Source organism: Zootoca vivipara, chromosome 14 (assembly GCF_965207765.1).
Source record: "Zootoca vivipara chromosome 14, rZooViv2.hap1.1, whole genome shotgun sequence".
In the NCBI taxonomy this organism is placed as follows: Eukaryota; Metazoa; Chordata; class Lepidosauria; order Squamata; family Lacertidae; genus Zootoca; species Zootoca vivipara.
The window spans coordinates 14,281,538-14,308,727 of NC_142597.1; the positions used below are offsets into that span (position 1 = coordinate 14,281,538).

At 45.4% G+C, this 27,190-nt stretch overlaps 1 protein-coding gene across 1 annotated transcript; it reads right to left on the reverse strand.

Moving 5' to 3' along the window:
- Window positions 1-1,086: 1,086 nt before the first annotated feature.
- Window positions 1,087-27,190, reverse strand: LOC148683504 (actinia tenebrosa protease inhibitors-like). The gene is made up of 8 exons (XM_088658169.1): window positions 27,100-27,190; window positions 25,535-25,714; window positions 23,144-23,194; window positions 20,987-21,163; window positions 19,804-19,842; window positions 18,999-19,178; window positions 4,620-4,814; window positions 1,087-1,178 (listed from the first exon to the last, which is right to left on the reverse strand). The coding sequence occupies exons 1-8, from the start codon at window positions 27,188-27,190 to the stop codon at window positions 1,087-1,089; spliced, it is 1,005 nt and encodes a 334-aa protein (XP_088514295.1).

Genomic DNA, 27,190 nt, shown 5'->3' on the forward strand with positions numbered 1-27,190 from the left:
CTGTTCCCTGCACAGCCACCGTAGTTGAACGACTTACACGTCCTGCTACTGTAATCGTAGTAAAAGCGAGGAAAGTTCTTGTTGCAGGATCCCACATCTAGGGGTTGGTCACAATAATCAAGCAGAAACTCTGATATTGCAGGGGGGAGAGAAGGACAAGAAAAAAGGTTCATATCTGTCAGGGGGGTGCCTTACAGAGAGCTGCCCCCTGTCATCCTGACAAGCTCCTCACCCAGCGTCAGCATGAGCAGTGAGTCAGGAGAAAGGAATGAGGAAGTGAGCGGGGAGGAGAGAGGGTTCTGTAAGGTATCGGAGCCTCAGCGCCATGAGGAGAGAGGGCCAGGGGAGGAGGAGTCTGGGGAGATGTCGGACACAGGGCCGCCAACTGTTCCCTCCAACGCCAGGATTGAGGTGCACGCCCTCCCGTAGGGCCAGGGGGCGGCACTTTGGGGTGCCCAGGCTTTTATGCTGGTCAAGAACCCGGAGGCAGCCATTGCGGGATTCTGACACGGACTAGGCAGTCATGTTTGCTGAGTTCTTTGCACTGTAAATAATATGCACAATAAAACTTTGAAAGACAAGATGGAGTGGAGTGTCTTTACTCAAGAGTAGCTGCAGGCGCCTCTGACAATATCTATTACTTCCTTTCTTGAAGAAAGCAGGTTTCGTGCTTGTGGTTGCAACACCTGAGATGATCTCAATGACAATTATGAAAACTCTGCCCTGGGATCCAACCACCACATTGACAAGAGTGGAAAAAGCACAAATGAAAGAGACCAGTAGGACTTAAGTAGGATGAGGTTATGCCTTCTGAAATGCCTCAAGGTAGATTTAGCATACTATCACAGAAAATGTACCAACAGCCTGTGATTTGGTGCAGCCAAGCTTCATAGAAAGAGATAGATCCAAGATGTGAAATGAGTGTCTTGGGTTTCCTGCCTGTCCTTAATGCATTCTGAGGCAGTGGGGAGAGTGGGGCATTGCCTCACATCCCACCCTCTTTCCCCTTCCATGCCCACCTAATATGGTATAAGTAAGGGGAGTTTGCTTGCTATGGCAGGTGAGGAAGCATGGTGGGCAAGGAGATCAGTTGAAGGACATAACAATAGGGGCAGTAGGCTGCATACTCGTACACTGCTTCAGATAGTCTTCCACTGTCAATGAATAGGTCCTTGAACCTAAGAGGAAGTAGGGAAGTAGGGGGTGTCCTAAGCTTTTTGGGCTCAGAGACCAATATCGCCCAGATTGTCTGGAGTTTTGGGCTGGGTTGTCATCAATATGCTGATGACATCCCAGATTTATCTGTTGATGGATGGCCGGCCTGCCTTGGCCCCAAACACACTGACCAAGTGCTTGGAAGCTGTGGCTGGATGGCTACGTGGGAGTCGGCTGAAGCTAAATCCTTCAAAGACAGAGGTCCTCTGGTTGGGTCGGGATGACATGGGGCGGGGGGGGGCAACTTCCATCTTTCGCTGGGGCTCAATTAGTGTCAGCCCCTTCTGTCAAGAGCTGGGGTGTAACCTTGGATGCCACCCTTTCCATGGAGGCGCAGGTTGCAACCACAGCCAAGGTAGCATTTTTCCATCTCTGCCGCATTAAGCAGTTGGTCCCCTACCTTTCTCAGCCTGACCTGGCCACAGTGATCCATGCGATGGTCACCTCTAGGCTTGATTATTGTAAGTCGCTCTACACGGGGCTGCCCTTGAAACTGACCCAGAAACTCCAGTGGGTGCAAGATGCCACGGCGAGACTCCTTATGGGGTCCTCACCGCGAGATCACATTCATTCAGTGCTTTACCAGCTGCACTGCCTCCCGGTGGAGTACAGGGTCGGGTTTAAGGTGCTGGTTTTGACTTTTAAAGCCTTATGCGGCTTAGGACCCTCGTACCTACGGGACCGCCTCTCCTGGTATGCCCCGCAGAGGACATTAAGGTCCACAAATAATAACATACTGGAGATCCCGAGTCACAAGGTGGTTAGACTGGCCTCGACCAGGACCAGGGCCTTCTCAGTACTAGCCCCGACCTGGTGGAACGCTCTCTCTCAGGAGACTAGGGCCCAGTGGGGCTTGTCATCTTTTTGTAGGGCCTGCAAGATGGAGCTGTTCCGCTTGGCCTTTGGACTGACTCAGTCTGACCCCGGTGTTACCCTCCCTTAAGGCTTTATCCTACAGATATTTAAATGAGATTGCACTTGTAGATTCCTAATTTTAAAATTGAATTTTAACATTGTATTTAATCTGCATTTTAATTGAATTGTTTCTTTTATGCTTCTTGTTGTTAGCCGCCCTGAACCCAGTCTTGACTGGGAAGGGCAGGGTATAAATATTATTATTATTATTAATTATTATTATTATTATTATTATTATTATTATTATTATTATTGATATGTAGTTTGGAGAAGAAAAGAGTGAGAAGTGAGTGGCTGAGAACCTTGAGTTCAGAACTGAATGGCACATGCAGAAGATAACTGTCCTCTTGGGACATTATCTTGTCCCTCCCCAATCCATAAGTTGTGCAACTGATGGTAGCCTCTTCTGAGTGATGACAAACCCAGTGGTTGAGTACAGAAGGCAAATGAACCAGAAAGTGGCTTCCAAGCAGAGCCCTCCTCCGGTGGTGCAAATCAGTATGTAAGGGTGTCTGAGTAGAGGAGCCCAGTTTAGGACTTATCCACACTTCCTACTGCCCCACTGCTTTCCTCCAGGGAAAACTGCTCCGAGCAAATGGCAATTTGGGTTTATTCCCAGATGGACATTTGCTCTGATTTAGCACTCAAGAGTCGGTTTCCCCTGGAAAAGGAGCAGTGCAAGGGGAAAGCCACTTGGACCCATGCTTGGTAGGTGAAGATCAAGCTAAAAACTGCTTGGACTGGTGCTTTCTAGGTGTGGGGTCTGCCCCTAGTCTGAAATGCCACTCTCTGTCTCAGTCAACTGCATGAGAATTTCTTGGACTGCATGAGCATGCCTCAGGATTTCAGCTCGGCTGCAGTAGCCCCTGCTCAGCTTAGGGGCTGCAACGGATGTGCATAGGCTATATGCTTCTGGCCAGATCCGAAGGTGTATTGGGAGGAAACAAGCCCTCTAGTTCTTGGATCCTGGTGAAAACTGCTAAGAAGTAAAGACATAGTGAAGAAGGAACTTCCTTAAGAAGGCCTTAAGGAACAGGCTGCATCAGAACTAAAGAAAGCCAGCAGGAGTGGAAGGCAAAATCCATGAGAGTCAGAAGGGAAATGCCATGGAATTTTTACCTTTACTTGGCCCTTACCTTTAAGCTTGTCAGGATTTGTCAGATGTACGGGTGTTTCTGTTATAAGGAGAAGGAGAACTATGTAAACCAAATGGCAGAAATGAGAGACCTTTTTCAGGCTGCAATTGCTCCTGAGCAATCTAGACTAACTCTTCACCCCAATTGTTTCTCCATTTGATATTTTTGCATTGCTCTGTATGTTTTGTCATATTTCATGCATTGCAACTTGCCATTGTTTTTATTGATTGTAACTTAGTCATTCTTTATCATAATTGATAAATGTGAACTTTTTAATTATTATGTACTGATTTTTAATTTTGCACTTTGCAATTATATTCTAATGGATTGTTGAATATTGCTTTATTTGATATAAATTGTCTATTTTAAAGCTATTGTGACGTTCTTGTATTGGATCAGATTGCTATTAGGTGTGCGATCTTTGCCGTCTATTTTGTTGTTTCTTCAGCTTGTAAATCGCCCTTGTGTTTAGTAATGCAGAAACATGGTATACAAATTAAAAGTGAAATGAAATGGATGTTCGTATCCTGGAGCTCAGCTTAGGACCCCATTAATCAATAAGGCTGCCTTGCCCTTTCCCATTAATCTCCATGTGCCAGTGGAGTTTAGGTGGAGCAGAATCAGATTAGATACAGTACCTGGCACATAGTCTGATATGTTTCAGATGCCAGTACAAAACCCTTTGTTCAGCAAGGTGTTCAGGTGACTTTTGTCACTGTTTTCAAATTATAACATTAAAATAAAACAACTGCACCCTTTCCCCTTTTCTTAATGCTAGACTCATTTTCCCCCCTTTGAAGCCAGCACACATTTCTGCTCTAGCATCAAGCTTCCCCACTCTAGCATCAAACACTGCATTTCTGCTGATTTTCTAAATCAGAGAACTCATTTCCCCAACATGTTAACCTCTTAATACCAAAGCTCCCTCCCCCTGCATGTTTATAGGGCAATATGATGCTGTAGTGGAGCTGCAATGCCACTAGAGCAGGCTTCCTCAAACTCGGCCCTCCAGATGTTTTTATACTACAACTCCCATCATCCCTAGTTAACAGAACCAGTGGTCGGGGATGAACATCTGGAGGGCCAAGTTTGGCCACCACTGCTTTAGATATTTGTGGGCTAAGGCTTTATGCACTAATGCAGGCTTCCTCAACCTCGGCCCTCCAGATGTTTTGAGACTACATTTCCAATCATCCTTGGTCCTGCTGGCTAGGGATCATGGGAGTTGTAGGCCAAAAACATCTGGTGGGCCGAGGTTGAGGAAGCCTGCACTAGAGCATGCATAAAGTTAAGCAAAAAGTGCAAGTTCTTTGGGTTGATTGGAAAAAAAGATAAAGAGTGGCTCATTCTTACCATACTTTTCACACTCCTCATAGCATTCCCTGAAAGATTCAAAATTGTTCCCGTTGCTTCCACATCCACTATATATGAACACGAAACATCTCTTTTTCTCGGCATTGTAATAATAGCGCCGCCTACTTGCTTTGCAGTCTCCTAATATTAATGGCATTTTGCATTTCGGAGGTGGGTCTGGAGTAGACAAGCAGTCTGTGGAAAGAGCACACATACTGTATTGGCCTAAATATAAGCCTCACTTTTTTCCCGACCGTGAAAAGTGCGGCTTAAATTCGTGACCTTACAAAAACTGGCTTTTACGATATCGCTGCTGAAACAGACATACGGTAAAACGGAACGGGTGTGAGTGCCTCCCGCCCCCTCGACTTTTAAAGGTGCGGCTTATATTATACCATAGTAGATGTAAATCCTATTTCAAAATCCTGCAACTATGGTTCAAACTATGCTGAGATTATCTCTTCCAAGTGGGCAATGACAGGAAACCTAGAGTTCGGGAAATGGCCGACATATGTTGATAGAAAGAGAAGGAAAATGCAAACTTAAGGATTGTGATGAGAAAAGATAATATGTTTCTGATTGGCTGTGATATCATCAATTAAATGAGGTTTTTTAAAGAAGATAACAAGAAAGGATTTGGATATACCATATCTAGATTTCAAAGAGAAATTGTAGAAGATAATAACAAACTCTTAAAGAAAATGTATAATTTACTGTTAGAATGGGAGACTAAAGATGAAGAGGTCAAATCTGTTATGATTAAATGGGCACAAGATATAGCACATAATATACAATTGGAAGATTGGGAAAAATTATGGAAAGTCACTTAAAAAATCACTGACTGTATATTGTTAGAAAAGAATTATTTGAAAATGATGTATCAATGATATATTACCCCTGTAAAATTGGCAAAAAATGTATAGAACAAGTTCTAATAAATGCTGGAAATTTAAAGAAAAGGAAGGTACGTTTTTTCATATGTGGTGGAATTATAATAATTAATAATAATTTATAAATTACTCTGGGTGGCTCTGGGCGGCTTCCAACAAAATATTTAAACACAATAGTCCATCAAACATTAAAAGCTTTCCTAAACAGGGCTGCCTTCCGATGTCTTCTAAAAGTCTGGTAGTTGTTTTTCTCTTTGACATCTGGTGGGAGGGCATTCCACAGGGTGGGCGCCACTACCAAGAAGGCCCTCTGCATGGTTCCCTGTAACTTGGCTTCTCACAGTGAGGGAACTGCCAGAAGGCCCTTGGCGCTGGACCTCAGTGTCTGGGCAGAATGATGGGCGTGGAGACGCTCCTTCAGGTATACTGGGTCGAGGCCACTTAGGGCTTTAAAAATGAGCACCAACATTTTGAATTGTGCTCAGAAAAGTACTGGGAGCCAATGTAGGTTTTTCAAGACTGATGTTATGTGGTCTTGGCAGCCGCTCCCAGTCACCAGTCTAGCTGCATTCTGGATTAGTTGTAGTTTCTGGGTCTCCTTCAAAGGTAGCCCCACATAGAGTGCATTGCAGTAGTCCAAGCAAGAGATAACTAGAGCATGCACCACTCTAGCGAGACAGTCCGCAGGCAGAAAGGGTCTTAGCCTGCGTACCAGATGGAGCTGGTAAACAGCTGCCCAGGATGCAGAATTGACCTGCGCCTCTATGGACAGCTGCGAGTCCAAAATGACTCCCTGGCTGCGCACCTGGTCCTTCAGGGGCACAGTTTCCCATTCAGGACCAGGGAGTCCTCCACACCTGCCCGCCTCCTGCAAAATAATCAAAAATTATTGGGAAATGATTTACAATGAAATGAAAAAAATGTTTAAGTTAACTTATGTTAAGAGACCATAAGCTTTTTTATTAGGCATTTCAGGTGAAGATCTGCCAAAAGACAAGAAGATTTTATTTATGTATGCTACTACAGCAGCTAGGATTTTGCTAACCCAAAGATAGAAAAATGATGAAATACCTATGAAAGCGCAATGCCAAGAAAAAGTGGTGGAGTGTGCTGAAATGGCGAAGTTAACTGGAAGACTCAAAGATAAGGACGATAGAGAGTTTTAAAAAGACTGAGAATCTTTTATGTTATATCTACAGAAACAATGTAAGGATATGAAGTCACTTGCAGGGTTTGACTAAACACAATTAGCAAAATAAATAGCGAAAATAGAAAAACGAGGTTAAAATGTTAAGAACGAAATAGGATAATAAGCAGGAGAAATGAATGTGTAAGAAACCAGGGAGGGAAGTTGGGGGGGGAGTTGTGGGGAGGGGGCAATTGAGAATTCATTTTGTGTTTATATTGTTAGTTGCGATTGTTTTTTTAAAATGTAAAATTCAGTAAAAATCATTTTTTTAAATAAAAAAAAAGTTTTGAAGAAGACCCCACCCATCTCCCATTCTGTATCAGGGGTGCCAACTTGAATAAAACATTGGGGAGGCCAAGGTAAGTCCTGTCCCACATAATCATTGGCCCATATCAAAAACAAAACAGAAAACAAAAACAAACAATTCATCATACATTAATCACAGCAAAACAATTTTTCAAGTTGGGAGTGCCAAATTTAAAATTTAAAATAACACATTAATAACATTTGTTTCATTTAAATTAACCCATATACTGGATAAATAATCCATCTGAGATCTTAATTTAAACCATCATATAAATCTAATATACATCATATTTAACTCCCCTTATGATTCTTGGTTTTGACAAAACTATCGAGGTTGTGCAGTGTTCCATTTCTTTTCTTATGCAATAAAACAGTAATAAAAAATCTAGCGACCGTAAGAGATCTACTCGGGTCATCATCATTCAGTAGGTAAATTAATTTAGCTTCCTGAGTTCCTATGTTCTGGATGTGTAAACCATGAAATACCTTAGTAGGATTCCCTTCTCTGCTCCCAAGTCCCACAGAATAAAGTGGCAGGCTGAAGCATTCCCTGCTCATCATCTTGCTGCTAATGTCCTGTCTTTGACTGGCTTGCCTATCATATTGACAGGCTCCCCACCCGTCACCCCCCAACTCAATTTTTGAATCACACTGCAGACAACCATAACAACTCTTACCTTGAATCCCTGTTGTTGACCTGGCCATTGGAAGTGCGGTGAAACGGGCAAGAAGACAAATCTTACGGTTCAGCACATTTGATGTGAGTGTGAAACCACGTTAATACAGAGGGCAACCTTTTAACAGATTTTCACTTCAAACATTTGGTTGTTTTTAAGGTATAATGAAAAGGGGGGATTAATTGTCCTTACCACTCTTTTGACACTCCAAAACACAATGGTATAAATATTGGAAGTTGTTTCCATTGCCTCCGCAACCACTGTAAATGAATTTCCTACACGTGTTGCTCTTGACATCATAGTAAAAATGTGTAAGGGATAAATGACATCTTCCATACTTTGGAGTGAGCCTGCATTTTCTAGGCATAGTTTCTGGAGGAAGGACAGGAAGAGGAACAGTCACAGGTTCCATATATGTCTCATCTTTTGAAACACAGAACATAATACCATTTGAAGACATTTGTGAACCTTACACCTGATATTATCTCGACCAAAGATGCAAGCTCCACAGTGGGACCGTCCACACACTGGAGTCCAGTTTAAAGAGTCCAATGTGGTTTCTTAAGAAAACTGGATCCATGGGCTTTTTATATATGGTGTGGAGGGAGTCATTGTTTGCAAGAGTAGTATAGTAAAAATAAATAAATGGGTCCTTACAGAGAGGCCTGGCATATTGCACACTTAATGCATTTAAGGGCCAGAATTCTTACCTTTTGGATGGAGAAAGAAATCCTGTGCCTTAGCGCAAGGTGCCAATAATTCCATGATGAGGACCAGGAATGCCGTGTTATTGCACTTCATGGTGGCTGCTGGATGTGAATGCTCAGTGCTGAGAGGAGCCACTTTATATAGTATTCAATAGTGATGTGGAGGGGGATAATCCTTTGATAATCCTTTGATGTGGAGGGGGATAATCTTTTAATAGGTAGGGACACTCTGAAGCACCTCTGCTTCGATCAAGGTAATGTCCTGTTCTTGAATGAGGACTGTTCTGAACTAGGCACATAGAAAAACTATCAGGTCAAGCAGAAATAACCTTGGCATAGCCAGAAAGAGTTCTGTAGATGGTGATACAAACCCACTCTGTTGCCTCCTCCTTCTCTAGGCATCTGTACAGACTGATACCTGATGACAGACAACAGTGAAAGTCATACTCTCCAGTATTCTTCAGACCCAAATCAGGATGCTTCTTTTTTTGGTTGAGCTTTATGTTAAAAAAAAAGAGGCCCTGCCTGGTATACAAATGAAACATGGACTAGGAAATCTACAAAGAATTAACCACACTACTGAGAAAGACAAAAACATATGTAACATAGTCAGTCCCTGGGCTGTGAGAATCAGCTGCTTCAAAAACCTCACAAATGCCCTGTACTCAACACAAGAAAACTAGCCAGGTGAGCTATTATGGAACCATCTTGTACTTAAGGAAGGGATGTGGGTGGGGAAAGGAACAGAATACATGGGTTTATCCACAGCAGAGCACAATCTAACCCCACCGGCTATTATTGCGGTACTGAGAGATCTCTCAGGCTGTATCTCAAGAGGAGTGGCTGGCAAAACAGGACTGGCTTCTACAGGTTTGAACCTCTCTTGTTAACTCTCTGCTTACTCTGTGGCAGGATCTTAGCTTCTGCTTGTTTCTAAGAGTGTGTGGGTAAGCAAGAGCCATATTCATTCCACACCTTCCACCGGCACCTGCTACGGTTTTGGATTGGGGCAATTACACTGGATGAAATAGTCCCAGTTAAAAATAAGGAGCTTTTTCCAATGACAGGCTGTATTTCCCAAAACAGCTTGCAATCCATGACGCAATAATGATTTTGGTTATGATGAATTTCCCCATCACAAGTCTATCTGGGTGAACTTGTTGAATTAATACAGCCTACCCCAGCCTGGCAAGACATTTTGGAGTGCAGCTAGGGTTGCCAGACTCAATAGAGGACAGGACTTCTGTGCCTTTAATTGCCCTGCTCTCTTTTGAGTCTGGAAACCTTAAAGAGAAACCAGCAGACCCTTTGCTTATTAAACAAAGGGTCTGCTGGTTTCTCTTTAAGGTTTCCAGACTCAAAAGAGAGCAGGGCAATTAAAGGCACAGAAGTCCTGTCCTCTATCGAGTCTGGCAACCCTAAGTGCAGCTCCCATCTCCCCTGACCAGTGGGAGTTGTAGTCCGACAACATTTGGAGGTAAGCAGCTTATAGAAAGGGCACTCAACTTTTGCCTGGCACTTTCCCTGTCTGTGTTTGAGAGATGTTTTGTTTTGTTTTTCTGTTTTGTTTTCTTTGCCCTGCTTCCCTAATATATATTTTTGTTCAAGTGTTTTTGTTTCAGTTTATAGACAATGGAAGAGGTGACATGACAGAGGTGCATAAAATTATGCTTGACACAGAGAAGAAGATGGACTGAGAAAAGTTTTCTCCCTTTCTCATAACACTGTAACAGCAGAAGTTGTGGGCATCCAACGAAGCCGCTTTACTGCAGTGGCTAGAAATTCAGCTTTAAATGTAATTTATTGCTTAGAAAAAATGTCACTGTCTGGGTCATAGGTGGCAGCAGTCCAGACCTGACACACCAGAACCAGGGTATGGATGGTAATAATAATAGTAGCAGTTGTTGTTGTTGTTGTTATTTATTCAACTTATACACAGCCCTATACCCGGAGGTCTCAGGGCAGTTCACAAACAAGACCACAACATATAAAATCAAACCAAAAACAATAACCCAATTTTAAAAAAACCAAAAACACATACTAAAAGGGTGTTGGATGTCCGTCAGATCAACCAAAGGCCCGGTTAAAAACGAACGCTTTTGCCTGGCGCTTAAAGGTGTATAATGAAGGCGCCAGGCGAACTTCCCTGGGGAGAGCATTCCACAGATGAGGAGCCACTGCAGACAAGGCCCGTTCTCGTGTTGCCACCCTCCAGACCTCTCAAGGAGGAGGCACATGAAGGAATTCAATGGAGGACGGAAACTTGATGAGGCCGGAATGCAGGAACAGAAACTGGAACAGGAGAAGGACCTGGAGCAAGGCCAGGAGCGCTGAAACTGGATCAGGAACCAAAACTGGATCAGGATCAGGAACTGAAGCAGAATCAGGCAATAGGAGGGTATAAACCACGTTGCTGTGGCAAAGAGCCAGGGGAAAATGCTGGCCTCTTGGGCTAGCCTGCAGGTGATGCACATCTCCTGATCTGGCCACACCTGCCAGGCCGCACCCCGACTCCCCCAAGACAAACACAGGAAGGCCCTGGTCCTGCAACTCCTCATTGCGCTCAGGGCCTGGCCCCTGCAAATACTCATGGTACTTCCTACAGAAGCATCTCTGGGCCACCTGGCTCAAAATGCCTTACAGTGAGGAAGAGCCTGCTCCCTCAGAGCACGTAATGGGGATGGAAGGATACCCAGAGAGCCCTCACTGGATAGTCGGTGTTGGTGACAACAGCAGTAGCCAGTGAAGCAAGGGAGGCTGGCCTGCCACTGCCTGCACCCAGCATCTGAGGCAATTGCCTCCGTTTGCCTCATAGGAGCAATGGCGGCTTCACAGGTGACTCACTGGGAGGTTGGTACCTCAAACCTCCCACTAAGAACACTGCCAAGAAAGCCAGCATTTCTTTCCTGTAAAGCCCAAGAGGCAATAGGAGGAGGAGGAGGAGGAGGAGGAGGAGGAGGAGGAGGAGGAGGAGGAGGAGGAGGAGGAGGAGGAGGAGGAGGAGGAGGAGGAGGAGGGAGAAACAGGAGAGGAAGCTCCCACCCACTGTGAAGAAAAAGAAGCCATCACCGCAAGCACCACAGCTGCTGCTGTGACTCAGCGAAGCAGCTCTCCATCCTCCTGTCCCTGAAACTGGCTAACCAGTTTTTCCAACACATGGTCCCAAAATGGCCACTCTTCCGTCTTTCCCTCCCACCCCAACACTGGGCCCAGCTTGGTGGGGACAGACCACTGATGTTTTGCCTATGTCAAATGTTACACTTAAAGCTCCTTGGGGCAGGCACATGTCTTCTGTAAAGTGTCTATCTTTGCTGATGGTGCCATAGAAAGAAAAATAATAATAGAAATATATCTCAACACTTGTGGCAAACATACAAGTGAGTAACTTCTTGAAATGCCCATATTCTATACCAGGCTTCCTCAAACTCAGCCCTTCAGATGTTTTGAGACTACAATTCCCATCATCCCTGACCACTGGTCCTGCTAGCTAGGGATCATGGGAGTTGTAGGCCAAAAAAAAAATCTGGAAGGCCCCACATTGAGGAAGCCTGTTCTATACTCACTGGGGACTCAGCTACATTAGGGGGGGGATCCAGCATTTTGAATGTGTTATAAACATGTAACACCAGATGGCACTGGAGAGGGGGAAAATTATTTGTGATTTTCCATAGCGTTTTTTTTGTTATAACAATTTAATTTCTGACTGATTTATAGTGGGTTTTCCCCTGTGTGTAGATCTACCCTGTGATTTTGGGTTAGGCGTAGAATATCTATCTATCTATCTATCATCTATCTATCTATTAGCATATGACTGACATTAAAGTTTAGAAGAAGAAACTCCTACTTTTAAAAACGACGTTCCATGTATATGGCATAGGAGGCACCTTCGTCAAAGATGCAATACCTTCTATGCAAGAGTGAAAGGAGGCCTGCCTCTTCTAAGATGGTTGTTGTGTATTGAGTCAAAGGAATTTATCTCTGTATTATTATTGTCTGTATTTGCATTAGGATAAAGTAACTGCCTTTTGGTTCCAGAGGGTACAGCTACTATTGGTTCATTTAAGCTGCTGTATTTGGATCCTCTGTCTTATTGGTTCCCCCCAAAAGGCAGCACTGTGATTGCTTGATATTGTTCCCTCCAAAATGTATCCCTTCCTAGCCAGTCCCCTGTCCCTATAAATGTAGCCTTCCTGCCCTCACAGTCAGTCTTGTTCACTTTAATAAAGAGCTGTTACTAGAGAACTGTCTCCAGCATGTTTTGTCAAGAGAGCTGAAATCACAAACCCCACGTCACAACAACTGGCGACGAAGGTGGGATCCGGAATGCTGAGGAGCGGTTAAACACAACCCTGCCTCAGAGTCCGGATTGCAGCTTAGAACAAGACTCACTGGCCAGCTGAGAAGACGACCCTGCCCGCTAGGACAATGGAGAGTCCAAGGGTATTGGAGCCCTTCCAGCCATCAGAGCCCCACACGTGGGAAGACTACGTCGAACGCTTCGAGTTCTTTGCAGTGGCTCAAGGGATCACCGATGCCAGCAAAAGAAGGGCCACATTCCTGAGCTACTGTGGGCCCGAGACCTTCAAGCTGGCCAAGGCATTACTTGCTCCAGCGAAGCTGAGTGAGACATCTCTCCAAGATATTCTTGCCTGCCTAACAAGCCACTTGGCGCCTACTGAGACCAAGATGGCCCGGCGGATGGAGTTCCATAAGAGGCAGCAGCATGCTGGGGAGTCTGTATCCGCATTTCTGGCTGAACTCCGGAAGCTCGCTCAGCACTGCGGCTTCCAAAATCTGGAAGAGACTCTCTTGGATCGGTTTATTGGTGGTCTGAGCAGCAAGAAAGCCAGAAGACGCATCGTGGCTAAAGAAGAGGTTACCCTTGCTTCAGCCTTGAAGGAGGCCACCGCCACGGAGAATTATGAAAGAGAGGAGCTTGATGCCAGTCGCAAGGCCACTAAGCCACAGATAGAAGTTGCGCATGCCATGGACGAGCTAGAGGCTACTCCGAGCCAGAGCCCAGTCCGTGGGGTCGAGTTGGTGCGTCAGGCCTGCACAGTGCACAAAGATCACCGAGGCAGTTGCCCAGGTTGTGGCGGAAACCATGGGCGGAAGAGTTGTCGTTTCAGGGATGCTATGTGCCGGATGTGTGGGAAGACAGGTCACATCGCCAGGGTCTGTAGATCGGCGGCGTCGGGAGCAACAGGAGCACCTAGACTGGAGCATCGCAGACCGCCCACAGCAACTCATTTTCGAAAGGACTGCCACTACATAACGGAGATCAACGGGAGGGCCGTGCAGTTTCCAGCGCAAGGCAAGGCACACGTCAAGGTGAAGATTGAGGGTCAGCAGTGCGACATGGAGGTGGACTCCGGATCTGCATTCACCATCGTGTCGGACCAGACCGCGAAGACATTCTTCCCCAGGGGTAAGTTGCCCCCTCTGGAGCCCTTCCCGGCAACCTTGCAGTCGTACTCAGCAGGCCGCATCCATGTTATGGGAATGTGTGCCGTGAGAGTACAGTTCCGGGACAAACAGGCTGTACTCAAACTGGTGATTGCGAAGGGCAGTCGCCCCAGTCTCCTGGGCACTGACTGGTTCCCCGCCCTGGGACTGAGTATCTCAGGGCTAAATTCAATCCAAACCTGCCCTGAGATGAGCGAGGCATTATGCAAGGAATTTGCTGGTCTCTTTAATGGAAAACTGGGTTGTTATAAAGGGCCCCCAGTTGACTTCGAGTTGGATCCCGGGGTGGCCCCAATCCGACTCAAACCAAGGCGAGTGCCATTTGCACTGCAACCCAAGATCGAGGCAGAGCTGGATAAATTGGTCAAGCAGGGAGTTCTCTCACCCGTGGACTCTGCTAAGTGGGAGACTCCAATCGTCACGCCCCTTAAAGCAAATGGGGAAGTCAGGATATGTGCAGATTACAAATGTACTATCAATAAGGCACTCAGGGGAAACTCATACCCCATTCCAGTCATATCACATCTGTTGGCTAAACTGGCTGGGGGCAAGGTGTTCGCCAAAATTGACCTGGCACAAGCTTACCAACAGCTGCCAGTAACCCCACAATCAGCGGAAGCACAGACTATTGTCACACATAAAGGGGCGTTCAGAGTTAACAGATTACAGTTCGGAGTTTGTGTGGCCCCAGGGATTTTTCAAGGGCTCATGGAACGCCTGTTAAGAGGTCTGCCGGGGGTCTTGCCATTTTTTGATGACGTTTTGATTGCTGGAAAAGACCCACAGGAACTGGTTGCGCGTGTCCGTGCAGTGTTGCTCAAGTTCAAGGAGGTGGGGTTGCAACTGAAAAAAGAAAAATGCAGTTTTGGGGTGCCAACTGTGGATTTCTTGGGGTTTAAAATTGATGCATCAGGCATCCACCCCACAGATGCTAAGATTAAGGCCATCATCGAGGCACCACGACCACAGAACAAGACGGAGTTGCAGTCATTCCTGGGACTTATTAACTTTTATCATTTGTTCTTACCCCAGAAAGCTTCGGTAGCTGAACCATTACATAGACTTTTGCAGAAAAAGAATGTGTGGCGATGGGGGCGGGAGCAGCAGAAGGCTTTTGACTCCTTGCGAGAAATGCTGAGTAGCAGGAGCGTCCTTGCTCATTATGATGAGTCGAAGCCGCTGGTCCTGGCATGTGATGCCTCTCAATACGGCCTGGGGGCTGTGCTGAGTCATAGGGAACCGGATGGGTCAGAAAAGCCCATCTCTTTCTATTCCCGTACGTTGTCACCCACGGAGCGCAACTATGCTCAAATTGATAAAGAGGCACTAGCAATTGTGTCAGGAATCAAAAGGTTCTATGATTATTTGTACGGTCGCCATTTCTCCATTGAAACGGACCACAAACCACTGTTAGGGTTGTTCAACCCAAACAAACAAACGCCACAAATTCTCTCCCCCAGAATGTTGCGTTGGTCAATATTCCTGAATGGGTTCCAGTACACCTTGACCCATGTGCCAGGGAAACAGTTGTGCCACGCTGATGCGCTGAGTCGATTGCCCCTTCCTGGCGGGAGCAATGAGGATCCTGCTCCAGCGGAGCACATTATGATGCTAGAAACACTTCCGGGGGCTCCTGTAACAGCTACTGATATAGCTGAGAAAACGAGGAAAGATGCTGTTCTCTCCCGTGTGCTCACTTGGGTGGGGAGGGGGTGGCCAGGTGGTCCGCATGAAGAAAAATTCAGGCCTTATGCGACAAGGCAGCACGAATTGTCCATGCATAAGGGTTGCCTCTTATGGGGAGATAGGGTGATCATCCCAGCACCACTGAGAAACAGGGTTCTTGAGACGCTTCACATGGGACACCCGGGAATGGTCAGGATGAAGTCGCTGGCCCGATGTTATGTGTGGTGGCCTGGAATGGACCAGAACATAGAACAATGGGTACGAACATGCAAGGCATGCCAGGAGGTGCGGCCAGAAGTGGCCAGAGCACCAGTCCACTGGTGGGAGCAGTCCAGGACTCCCTGGAGCCGGCTGCACATAGATTTTGCTGGGCCATTCCAAGGGAAGGTCTTTTTAGTTATAGTTGATGCATATTCCAAATGGTTAGAAGTGGCGATGGTCCCTAGCATGGCATCAGCTGCCGTAATCAAGGTGTTGAGGCAGCTGTTTGCAACCCACGGGTTACCTGAGACCATTGTATCAGATAATGGAGCAGCTTTTGTATCCCAAGAATTCAGGGCATTCTTGGCTGATAACTTCATAAGAGGGGTCACATCCGCGCCCTTTCACCCATCCTCCAATGGGCAGGCTGAGCGCATGGTAAGAACAGCCAAAGAATCCATTGCGCGCTTAATGGAGGGTAACTGGTCGGCTCGCATTGCGCGGATGTTATTTTTGCAGCATGCGACGCCGTGTACTGCGATGGGCAAGTCGCCAGCCGAGCTGCTCTTAGGTAGAAGACTGGTAACGGTGCTGGATTATGTCCACCCAGATAAAATGCCAAACCGTAATTCAAGAGCAACCCCCCAGGATGAGACTGACACAACAAGGTATCTCGCCCCTGAAGATCTGGTCTGGGTGAGGAACTATTCACGAGGTCCGCGGTGGGTGGCCGGCGTGATCACCCGGGCTAGTGGACCTGTGTCCTATTATGTGACCTTGGAAAATGGGCAAGTTTGGAAGAGACATATAGATCAGCTGAGGCGCCGGGCGCTCAGCAGGGAGGAGCCAGATAATTCATCCCTGGCTAATGACGCACAGCTGCGAGACCAGAGTGAAGATGGCCCAGAGGTGCAGTCACCAGGGGCTTCAGCAAATGAACCAGGGTCTGCTAGTCCTCAGGATGACGAGGTACAGGTAGGGGACCCTGAGGTGTCTGGGACTCCATCTGTTCCTGACGAAACCCCTATAGCAGCCCCTCCACCACAGGTAACACCCAATCCAGAACCTGCAACACCTGTTGTCAGGAGATCAAGTAGAAGTTGTAGGACCCCACAGTACCTGAGGGATTACGTCTGCTGTGCTCACTAGGGGGGGAGGGGTGTTGTGTATTGAGTCAAAGGAATTTATCTCTGTATTATTATTGTCTGTATTTGCATTAGGATAAAGTAACTGCCTTTTGGTTCCAGAGGGTACAGCTACTATTGGTTCATTTAAGCTGCTGTATTTGGATCCTCTGTCTTATTGGTTCCCCCCAAAAGGCAGCACTGTGATTGCTTGATATTGTTCCCTCCAAAATGTATCCCTTCCTAGCCAGTCCCCTGTCCCTATAAATGTAGCCTTCCTGCCCTCACAGTCAGTCTTGTTCACTTTAATAAAGAGCTGTTACTAGAGAACTGTCTCCAGCATGTTTTGTCAAGAGAGCTGAAATCACAAACCCCACGTCACAACAATGGTGCCTGCTGCTAGCTAGCATTTCATGCTGCCAAAGTCTCCTTTTTAAATTAATCATTCATTTTTATTCAGTTTAAAAAGTCTAATCTTTGAAAGGATGAAACCCTACTACGGTACTTTTTAGAAGGCTAATTTGTTTATGTGGTTTCTGCCAACGCCCTTAAACTGGTACCAGGGTAATAATAATTTAAATAATTTATTATTTATAGATTCTGAAAGCTCTGAAGACTGAATATTCAGCGCTGGAGAAAAGGCCCTTTCTGTTTGGGAGTTGCTGTCCTACTTTAAAAGATTCTCCCCACTTTTGCACAAGGGGTGCATGGACTTTCGAAAATGAAGACATCAATAATAATAGTAGTAACAGTAGTAGAAGAACAGGTGAATTTATTGGCAAGCAAGGAAGACATTCCAGAAGACTGATACAGCAGGATAAAAGGCATCCATCTTTAGAAGCAGCTCTGGTTAAGTGGGGGGAAAGGCTTCCTGGATTCCTCTGGTGCCTTTATTCCACAGGAGCAAATGATATGTTAATGGGTCTGAGTACAGTTCTGCACAAGGATTCAATGTTAACCTGAAGGAAGGAGCAAGATGGAGGGACAATCAAATTTAAAGGTGAGAGATTGGACATTGCCACTATGAGGAAATGTTACTTTGAGGGCTTTAGGCAGGAAGCTCAGGTGGGGGCACATGATCCAAGCTTATGAAATAATGTAAAGTGTGGTGAAACTAGGCAGAGAGAAAGTTTTCTTGCTTTCACAAAACTAGAAAAACCAATGAGGCTGAATGGTGGGAGATTCAGGAACAGACAAGAGGAAGGAGTTCTTCATACAGTTAAGCTATGGAATTTACTACCCCAGGGGCTGATGATGGCCACCAGCTTATAGAACAACCCAAACTATAGAGATCTGCCTTGTTTATCAGCTTTGTTGTTGTTGTTTAGTCGTTCAGTTCTGTCCGACTCTTTGTGCGTCTGGCGTGCTCTGGTTTATCAGCTACATTGGCCTAAAAACTATTGCATTGAAACTCCTCCAACTGTGACTGGCAGAAAGTCCCCATACCCGGTGGAGGACAGAAATGCCCACCCACTGTATCTACAACCACACACACTTCCCAGCTTTTGGAAGGAGGCAGAAGGGCCCCAGCTTCCTGTCAGAGGCCTGGCACCTCCTTCCCAAAGCCCAGGAAGCTTCTGCTCAGCTTCTGGAGGTATGATGTTCACACACACAGTGTTGCAACATCACGCACGCAATGTCACCCTCCCCATCGCCTTTGCAATCTGGAGCCTCTGGCCCTAACTGTTACCCTATGAAAAATAATCACCACATGCCACTATTTTCCACCCTTTAATTCTGCAGAAGCTGTGGGGTCCTTTGCAATACTAGCCAAAGGATCACAGTGTTTATCTAGACTTCAGGTGAAAAGGTAGTTTGCAGCAAAGATACCATCTCTCCAGTAACTGTCTGCCATTTTGGGGGTGCAAGGTATTGTTTGTTTGTTTGTTTGTTTGTTTTTAAAAGGCTCTCCACATTCCATTCTCCACTTCTCTCTTCTCCAGCACCAGAGTGCATCTGCTTCCACCTCAACCCACAACTCAAAGTCTATCACCAGCAACAAGGCTCCCCCCCTCTCCCATTAAGTAAGTATATTTATTGTATTACTGCAGTTGGAACAGGATCACTGCATCAACCATGTCAAGAGGTTTCTTAGGTTCTCTGGAAAAGTTGTAAAAAATTCTGTATCCTTACCAGGGCTTCCACACTCCCGAAGGCATGCTGCTTCATTCATAAAGTTATTACTATTGCCATTGCAGCCACCAAATTTGAAAGGTTTACACTTCTTGGTTTTGGCATCATAGTAAAAGCGAGTAAAGTTTTCTTTGCATTGCCCTGGGTCTAATGGCTGTTTGCATGTGGGAAGCATAGAGTCTGGAATTTCAGGAGGGAGAGAAGGACAAAGACACCTATTATTTCATTGTTTGAATAACAAAGGAAAACAAAGTCTGAAGTTGTCATGTTTGTGGTCACCACTCTTAAGATGACCTAGATGACAATAATGACATCTCTGTCTTGAGATCCAGCAGTCATACTGATGGAGGGGTAGAATCATATACCAAAGGAGACTGGCTGAAACTAGCTAGGTGCGACTATGATTTCTGTAGTTCCTCAAGGCAGATTTAGCATGGTACCACGTCTACTGCCATTGGATGGATAGCTGAGTAGAGGAGCACAGGTGAGGCCAGAATGCTACTCTCTTCCTCAGTCATCCCTTCAAGAATTGCTGAACTCCTGATTTCTGCTAGGCTGCAGTAGCTCCTGCTTAGCCCAGTGGGTCCAATGGTGGTAGACTTGGTGCTTATGGGCAGGTGCTACTGCGTCTTGTGAGGAAACAAGCCTTACTGCCCTGGGAACAAGGTGGGAAGTCCCAAGTGATTTTGAAACATTAGAAAAGGACTTTAAAAAGGAAACTGCAATACTGAAGAAAGCCAGCACAAGTGCATATGAGGGTCAGAAGCGAAATGCCACGAGGCTCTTACTTAGACTCAATCCTTACCTGGATGCACTTCAGGGATTCTCGAATCTTGAGGTCTTCCTGTTATAAGGGCAAGGAGTGCAATGTTATTATATGGCAGGGGTGAGAAACCTTTTTCTACCTGAAAGTTGCAACCCCTCATGGCAACCTTACACGGCCTGCATGCTAATGGTGGTAGGTTAGGACCAGGAGCTGCTCTTAGCTGCCCAATGCTTATTCAAGAACAGAATGGTAACTTGCAGCTAAGGACTTACTGGAGCTCAGCTTAAGACCCAAGGGCTGCCTTGTTTTTTCACATGAATCAGCCTATAAATTAACATCATCCCTTCTCCATATGCCATCAGAGATTAGGTGGGAGGCAATCACATTGGATACAGTAATCCCCCACCCAACTATGGCATGCTGTCCCAAGGAATGCTCACCTGGCACCCTGCTTGATGTTCTCCCCTTTAAAAGTGTTACTTATTCAGAGGCTGCGTTAACTCATGTAATCCTAATAGGAGAGGGTTGTAAACACCAGGAACCTATCAACCATTCAGCACATTTTCTAGACTCTCTTCACCATCACTACCCCTTTGACAGCTGTGTATATTTCCGACTCGAGCATCAAAGGCTGAATTTCTTTTGACTTTTTAAAAAGCAACAGCAGGAGAACCCCTTCCCCAGTAGTATTCTCACACTCTCATTATCCCTCTCATGTTTAAAGGGCAGGATATTGAGGTAAAGGTAAAGGGACCCCTGACCATTAGGTCCAGTCGTGACCGACTCTGGGGTTGCGGCGCTCATCTCGCGTTATTGGCCGAGGGAGCCGGCGTACAGCTTCCAGGACATGTGGCCAGCATGACAAAGCTGCTTCTGGCGAACCAGAGCAGCGCACGGAAACACCGTTTACCTTCCCACTGTAGCTATTTATTTATTTACTTATTTATCTACTTGCACTTATGTACTATTTATCTACTTGCACTTGCTTTCGAACTGCTAGGTTGGCAGGAGCTGGGACTGAGCAACGGGAGTTCACCCCGTCGCGGGGATTCGAACCGCTGACCTTCTGATCGGCAAGCCCTAGACTCAGTGGTTTAACCTACAGTGCCATTGAAGTACTGGAGCTGGAGCTAAAATACCCTTAATGGGTGGGTAACGTTAAAAGAAAGGTGCACGTTGTTTTGGTTGCCTGGAATTACCATGAAAACTGATTTGTACTTACCCAATGGTTCACACATCTGAGCACACTCCCAGTAAGTCTTAAAATTGTTCTCATTGCCTCTGCAGCCACGATAAATAAATGGCATACATCTCTTGTATCTGACATCATAATAATAACGCTTAATTCTCTCTCTGCACCATCCTACACGTTTCCTTTTTTTGCATTTCTGAGGTGGGTCTGGAGGGGGAAAGGAGGGGTGGAAAGCTCATATAATCTCTTATTCTGCAGCATATTGTTTAAAATGTTGGGTGCCACCCCCCACTTTCTGCAAGACTCCGGGGGCTTGCAGGGTCTGTGTTCCTTTGTAGAACTGAGACACGGCAGAGACTGTTGTAGCTTTAAGAAATGTGGTTTATTCACCTCTTTACACCTACAATCTGCATGGAGAGAGTTACAGCATGGTCATTTCAAGACCCCACAGCAGTGCAGCCAGCCTTCGGCCAGGCTGCCCAAGATGGATCCCAGTCTCTCTTCTCCCTTCTTCTTCCCAGAATACTCTGCTAAAAATTCTCTTTTCCTGTCACCTCACACCCAGGTACCACTCCCATGCAAAGACACTTTAAAACAATTTAAAACAATTTTTAAATCTAAATTGTAATTTAATCTGCATTTTAATCAATTGTTTCTTTGAATTGGGGGGGGAGAGATGTTGTGGGCCAAGCCCCTGCAAGCACCTTGCCCAGGCCTCATCAACTGAAACCAGTCCCATATGATCAGGTAAGTTGTGTCAGACACCTTACCTGCTCCATAATAATGGTAGCATAGCATTCAATCAAATGATATTGAAATAATTATTATTCCATAGTGCTCTTTATCTGAGAATCACAGGACAGTTTACAATATAAAAGCACAAAAATATGTACCATAGTAACAGACAAAAACAATACCACCACATAGTTTAAAAAGGCCATAGATTTTTTTTAATTAGGCAAAGGCCTGGGAGAAGAGGAATGATCCTATCCAAAAAAACACCTGCCAAACTTGTCACTGAAGGCCTCTGATGGTTCCAAAATTCTGTTCCCATCATCAAATGTCAACAGTTTCCTCACCACATGAAAAAGCTTCCCTGGCCAGCTGCTCGAGGATGCAATGAGGGAGCAAAGTAAGCATGATTTGTTTCCTTCATCACAATTCAGTAGGCACAGCTATGCACTTTTGTTCCCTGCAACTTCACTTCACGCAATGAAGGAACCACCAGAAGGTCCTCGGAGCTGGACCTCAGTGTCTGGACTGAACAATGGGGGTGGAGACGCTCCTTCAGGTATGCAGGGTCCAAGGCAGTTTAGGGCTTTAGAGGTCAGCACCAACACTTTGAATTGTGGTTGGAAACATAACGAGAGACAGTGTAGGTCTTTCAGTACTGGTGTTATATAGTCCTGGAGGCCGCTCCCAGTCACCAGTCTAGCTGCCTCATTCTGGATTAGTTGTAGATTCCAAGTCACTTTCAAAGGTTGCCCCACATAGAGTGCATTGCAGTAGTCCAAGTGGGAGATAACCAGAGCATGTACTACCACTCTGGGGACACAGTGCGCAGCCAGGTAGGGTCTCAGCCAGTGTACCAGATGGAACTGGCAGACAGCTGCCCTGGGTGCAGAATTCACCTGTGCTTGCACAGACAGCTGTGAGTCTAAAATGACTCACAGGCTGCGCACCTGGTCCTTCAAGGGCACAGTTACCCCATACAGGATCAATGAGTTCCCTGCCCCCCCTCTACACACACACCCCGAAACAGTACAGATTTGGAGAATTGGATAGGATATTATTTAAACTTAACAAGGTGATCTGCAATCATTATTATAACTGTGTTGGGCACTTTCTAAAGTGGGGGTCAGTGTGCACCCTCTCCAATGCAGTGAATGCCAACCTGACTTGGTCGTGAACTAGAAGCAGTATTCAGCTTAGTTCCGTCCTGTTGAGCCACACAACTTCCAGTGTTGAACACCAAGATCCTTGATGTGTGAACCAAGGCCAACCGCCCAAGTCTCACAGAACTCAGTGGCAAGCTGAGGGGTTCCTTGCCCATTATCTTGGTGCTTAAGTTATAGCACAGGCCTGCCTGTTGCTACTGTCTTCCCTCTCATATTTGCAGGCGTTCTCCCTGCACTAATCATACACCTCACTGAGGAACGCAGTGCAGACAAGAATAGCTTGTCTTACCTTGTCTCCACTTCATATCGATTGGCAGACTTGACCAGGATATACGGAGATCTACAAAAAGGACAAGGGAAAGATTGTTACAGTATGGTATGTTTGATGTGAATGAGTGTCCAGTACTGGCAAAAACCACTTTTATATTAGAGTTCTATAGGAAAACAAAAGGGGGTATTTCGGCAAAGCGGGTTCTCCTTCATGGAGAGCACGTGTTGCGGTGGAGTCTAGCAGGACAACCCCTCTACTGATGGGCGGGATCGTCTAGATGGCCACGTTTGCGATTGGGTCCCTTTGGTTGTTGGGGAGATTTATATGTTTGATTGACAGTCCAGAGGCTTTATAGCCTTCGCTCTGGGCTTTCTCTTTTGCTGAGTGCAAAGGATCACCCGCCCACCCTCCCTTTGATTAGGCGTTGGCGTTTGACCTTGCTATGCCTGTCATGGGGTCATCTGCTTTTGAGGGCAGGGGCCCGGTAGGAATTTTTCCATTTGGCTGATTGGCTGGTGCCACTTGGTTTTTGCCTACTGCGTAGCAAATCGTCACAACTTGTAAGGTTGCAGTTAGGCATTGGTTAAAAATTTATTGGTGGAGGGATCAGGATTGGCTGTGCCTGCCCCTCCAATGCTGCTACTACACGAGGAATTCCATTAAAGGAATCCAGGGGCTCGTCATGCTTTCGTCCGTACCCCCGCCAAGGGGCTAGGGCCACGCAAGAGCCCCTGGGAGCATTTGGGGAGAGGCAAAGGGTCAGACACCCGGCTCCATTCTCTCCCCAAAAATGTTTTCCTTGCACTGACTTCTGCAGGCGGGCGGATGTCAGATAGACGGAACTAATGCCTAAGCAATCACTCACATTTTGTATTTAAATAAAGTTGTGGCCAAAATTATGCCAAAAACCTTAAACTTAAATTTCTGTGTGAAGTGTGATTTATTTGGGGGTGTCTTGGGGACCTCGACCCGCAACTTAACAATTAGCTAGACACTCAGGAGCTGTTCTTAATCTAAGTTACCATTCTTTTCTTGAATAAACGTCAGGCTATTTTAACTGAGCCCTATTGGAGCCTTAGAAGAAATCAGCCTCATCTTGACATAGCCAAAAAAAAAAAGTAAGGCTTTCCAGTAGGCTACCGATCAAAGCTCAGCTGAAAGTTTGCTCACAATCAAACTTCTCCCCCAGTTCATTTTTTGATGCAAATTGTAAGTTTTATTTTATTTAATAATTTAAATAAATTGGATTTTAATCTCTCAGTATATGTTCCGCTCATATGATAATTTGGTCTATGGAATTACATATTGTGATATGATATGCTGAATTGATTTTTGAAATAGAAGTTATACTGTGTGGTATAGTGTGGTGTAGTGGTTAAGAGCGGTAGACTCGTAATCTGGTGAACTGGGTTCGCATCTCCGCTCCTCCACATGCAGCTGCTGGGTGACCTTGGGCTCGTCACACTTCTTTGACCTCCACTCACCTCACAGAGTGTTTATTGTGGGGGAGGAAGGGAAAGGAGATTGTTAGTCGCTTTGAGACTCCTTCAGGTAGTGATAAAGCAGGATATCAAATCCAAGTTCTCTTCTTGTTACATACATCAGCTGTTACGGTCATTACCAGTATTTTATTTACATAACAAAAGGTTCAGCGGTGTTTTGTATCTGGTTAGCAACCTGGCTGCTGAATTCTGCACCAGCTGGAGTTTCTGAACTGTCTTCAGAGGCAGTCCTGCATATAACGTGTTGCAGTACTCTAACCAGGAGGTTACCAGAGCACTGACGACAGAAGTTAGGCTATCCCTGTCCAAACAGGGGCACAGCTGGCCACCAGCCAAACCTGATGGAAGGCATTTTGCAGCACCAAGGCCACCTGAGCCTCAAGCGACAGAGAGAGTGTTACCCTGTCAAGAGCAAGCAACCTCCCATCCATCTAGTCTAGGGAACTACCACCCAAGAATAGTGCCTCAGTCTTATCAGGATTTCATCTCAGTTTGTTGGCTCTCTTTGAGTCCATTACATCCAGCAGATGTAAAGGAGAAGCAGAGCTGTGTGTCATCAGCATATTGCTGAAAACATACTTCAAAACTCTGGGTGACCCCACTCAGAGGTTTAATGTAGATGTTAAACAGTAATGGGGGATGACATTGAACCTATGGGGCTGAAGAGCATTCTCTAAGCATCACCCTTTGGAAGCAACCATTCAAGTAGGACCGGAACAACTGAAAAGTAGTACCACTCTAACTCAGACAGCTGCTCCAGAAGCATAAAAACTCCAGCAGCAGAGAGCATAATCAGTATAACAGAGATTCTCAAACAAGGAGGTATTTGAAACAGATTTTCACTTTAAACATTTGGGAATTTAAAATGCTTTGGAAAATAGGGGGAGGGAAAAATATTTGCCCTTACCAAACCTTTCACACTCGTAAATGCAATCAAAGAGATTTGCAAAGTTATTTCTGTTGCCTCTGCAGCCACCATAAATGAACGTCTTGCACATGCTGTCCTTAAAATCATAGTAAAAATTTTCAAGCTCTAAATTGCACCGTCCATGTCTTGGAGGGAGTCTACATTTTCTAGGCATAGATTCTGGGTGGTGGAGAGATGGGAAGATATCATATATTGCATCTCATTTCATTTCATCTTTTGAAACACAGAAGAAAACAAAGTTGTTACATTTGTGAACCAAACATCTGATACTATCTGATACTATCTCTACCTGGTAGCTACAGATGGAACCTGCAGAATGGGATCCAATGATCATATCTACCAAAGAGCCAACTGGAAGCCTAATTTTGCCCCATTGTAAATAGTCCAATTGTGATCTCTCCTATAGTCCTTAAGATGACTATAACATGCCAATGTGGTAAATCTGGTGAAGTCAGTGAGTTCATGATGACTGTGAAGCTGCTACACAATCTTCCCTATTCCCCCACTGGTCTCTCCATCAGTCTTTCACTTCCATCTGCTCTAATTTAAAAATTAGTTTTGCTTGGTGCATCATCAAGAACAATAAATGTGGAGATATTAGTGGAGGGATGAGGTAGGGGCTTCTACTCCCTCGCTTCTTTGGAATGGGTTGTGCTGCTTCTGAAACTTGAAGTTAGTCCGTTTGTAAGCTGAATGTCGTACACTGATAATGTCCACATGTATAATGAGCCAAATTCATTTTGATCCAACCAAGTTTACTAGTACCACAATTCAATCTGAGATTGATTTTGAGTTCATTTATATTCTACACCCCTGAGATGTCTGCAAGATGGAAGGCAGGAGTTTTTAGGTAATTGCTCTAACGAGAGGCTTTCCAAAGGCAATTTAATCAAATTCTCTTTATTTATGTACCGGTAACTTCCTGAAATCTAAAAGTGTCTTTGAGAAGTTAGGAAGCATGATTCCTGATGCATGCTTTCAAAATATAGCTGGAGACATTGCTGGAATTAGTGGTATATGTGGTACATAACATTGTTTCAGGAGCTGTATTGGGGAGAACTATAGCTGCTCCCATGGCATGATTTGTGTATTATTATTATTATTATCATCATCATACAAAACCCTGAAAATAACTTAATGTGAGCACATCGCAGAGATGTTTCTGGCTCTGTTGTGAAAGGTGTGCAAAATGAACTGTGAGCTTCTAGGCCTCTAGATCTCCTACCTTGAAGAAAGTTACAGAGAATAAAGAAGCAGCGAGCAAATTGTGAGTGGTGATGGGATCACTAGTTAGGGTGCAAGTAGTTCTGCAAGTCCCAAAGGAGTGTATCCAGTATAGGGAACACCCCAAGAGGAGGGGCCAGAGAGACAAGTATACAGGCAGGCTATACACATGCCAGAGAATTGTTGTCCCTATGACACCAGCACACTATTCTGTCCATGCCTCCAAATCCCATCCATTCTGTACTGGATGCCTCACCTGCAGAGAGGCTGGGGGCTTGCATACTAGTTGCCTACATGAGCCAGAACAATGTAAAGCTTACCTTTTGTATAGGCAAAGAAACCCTGCAACTTAGACCAAGGTGCAAATAAGCCCATGATGAAGAAATGGAGTGCAGTGTCACTGCACTGCAT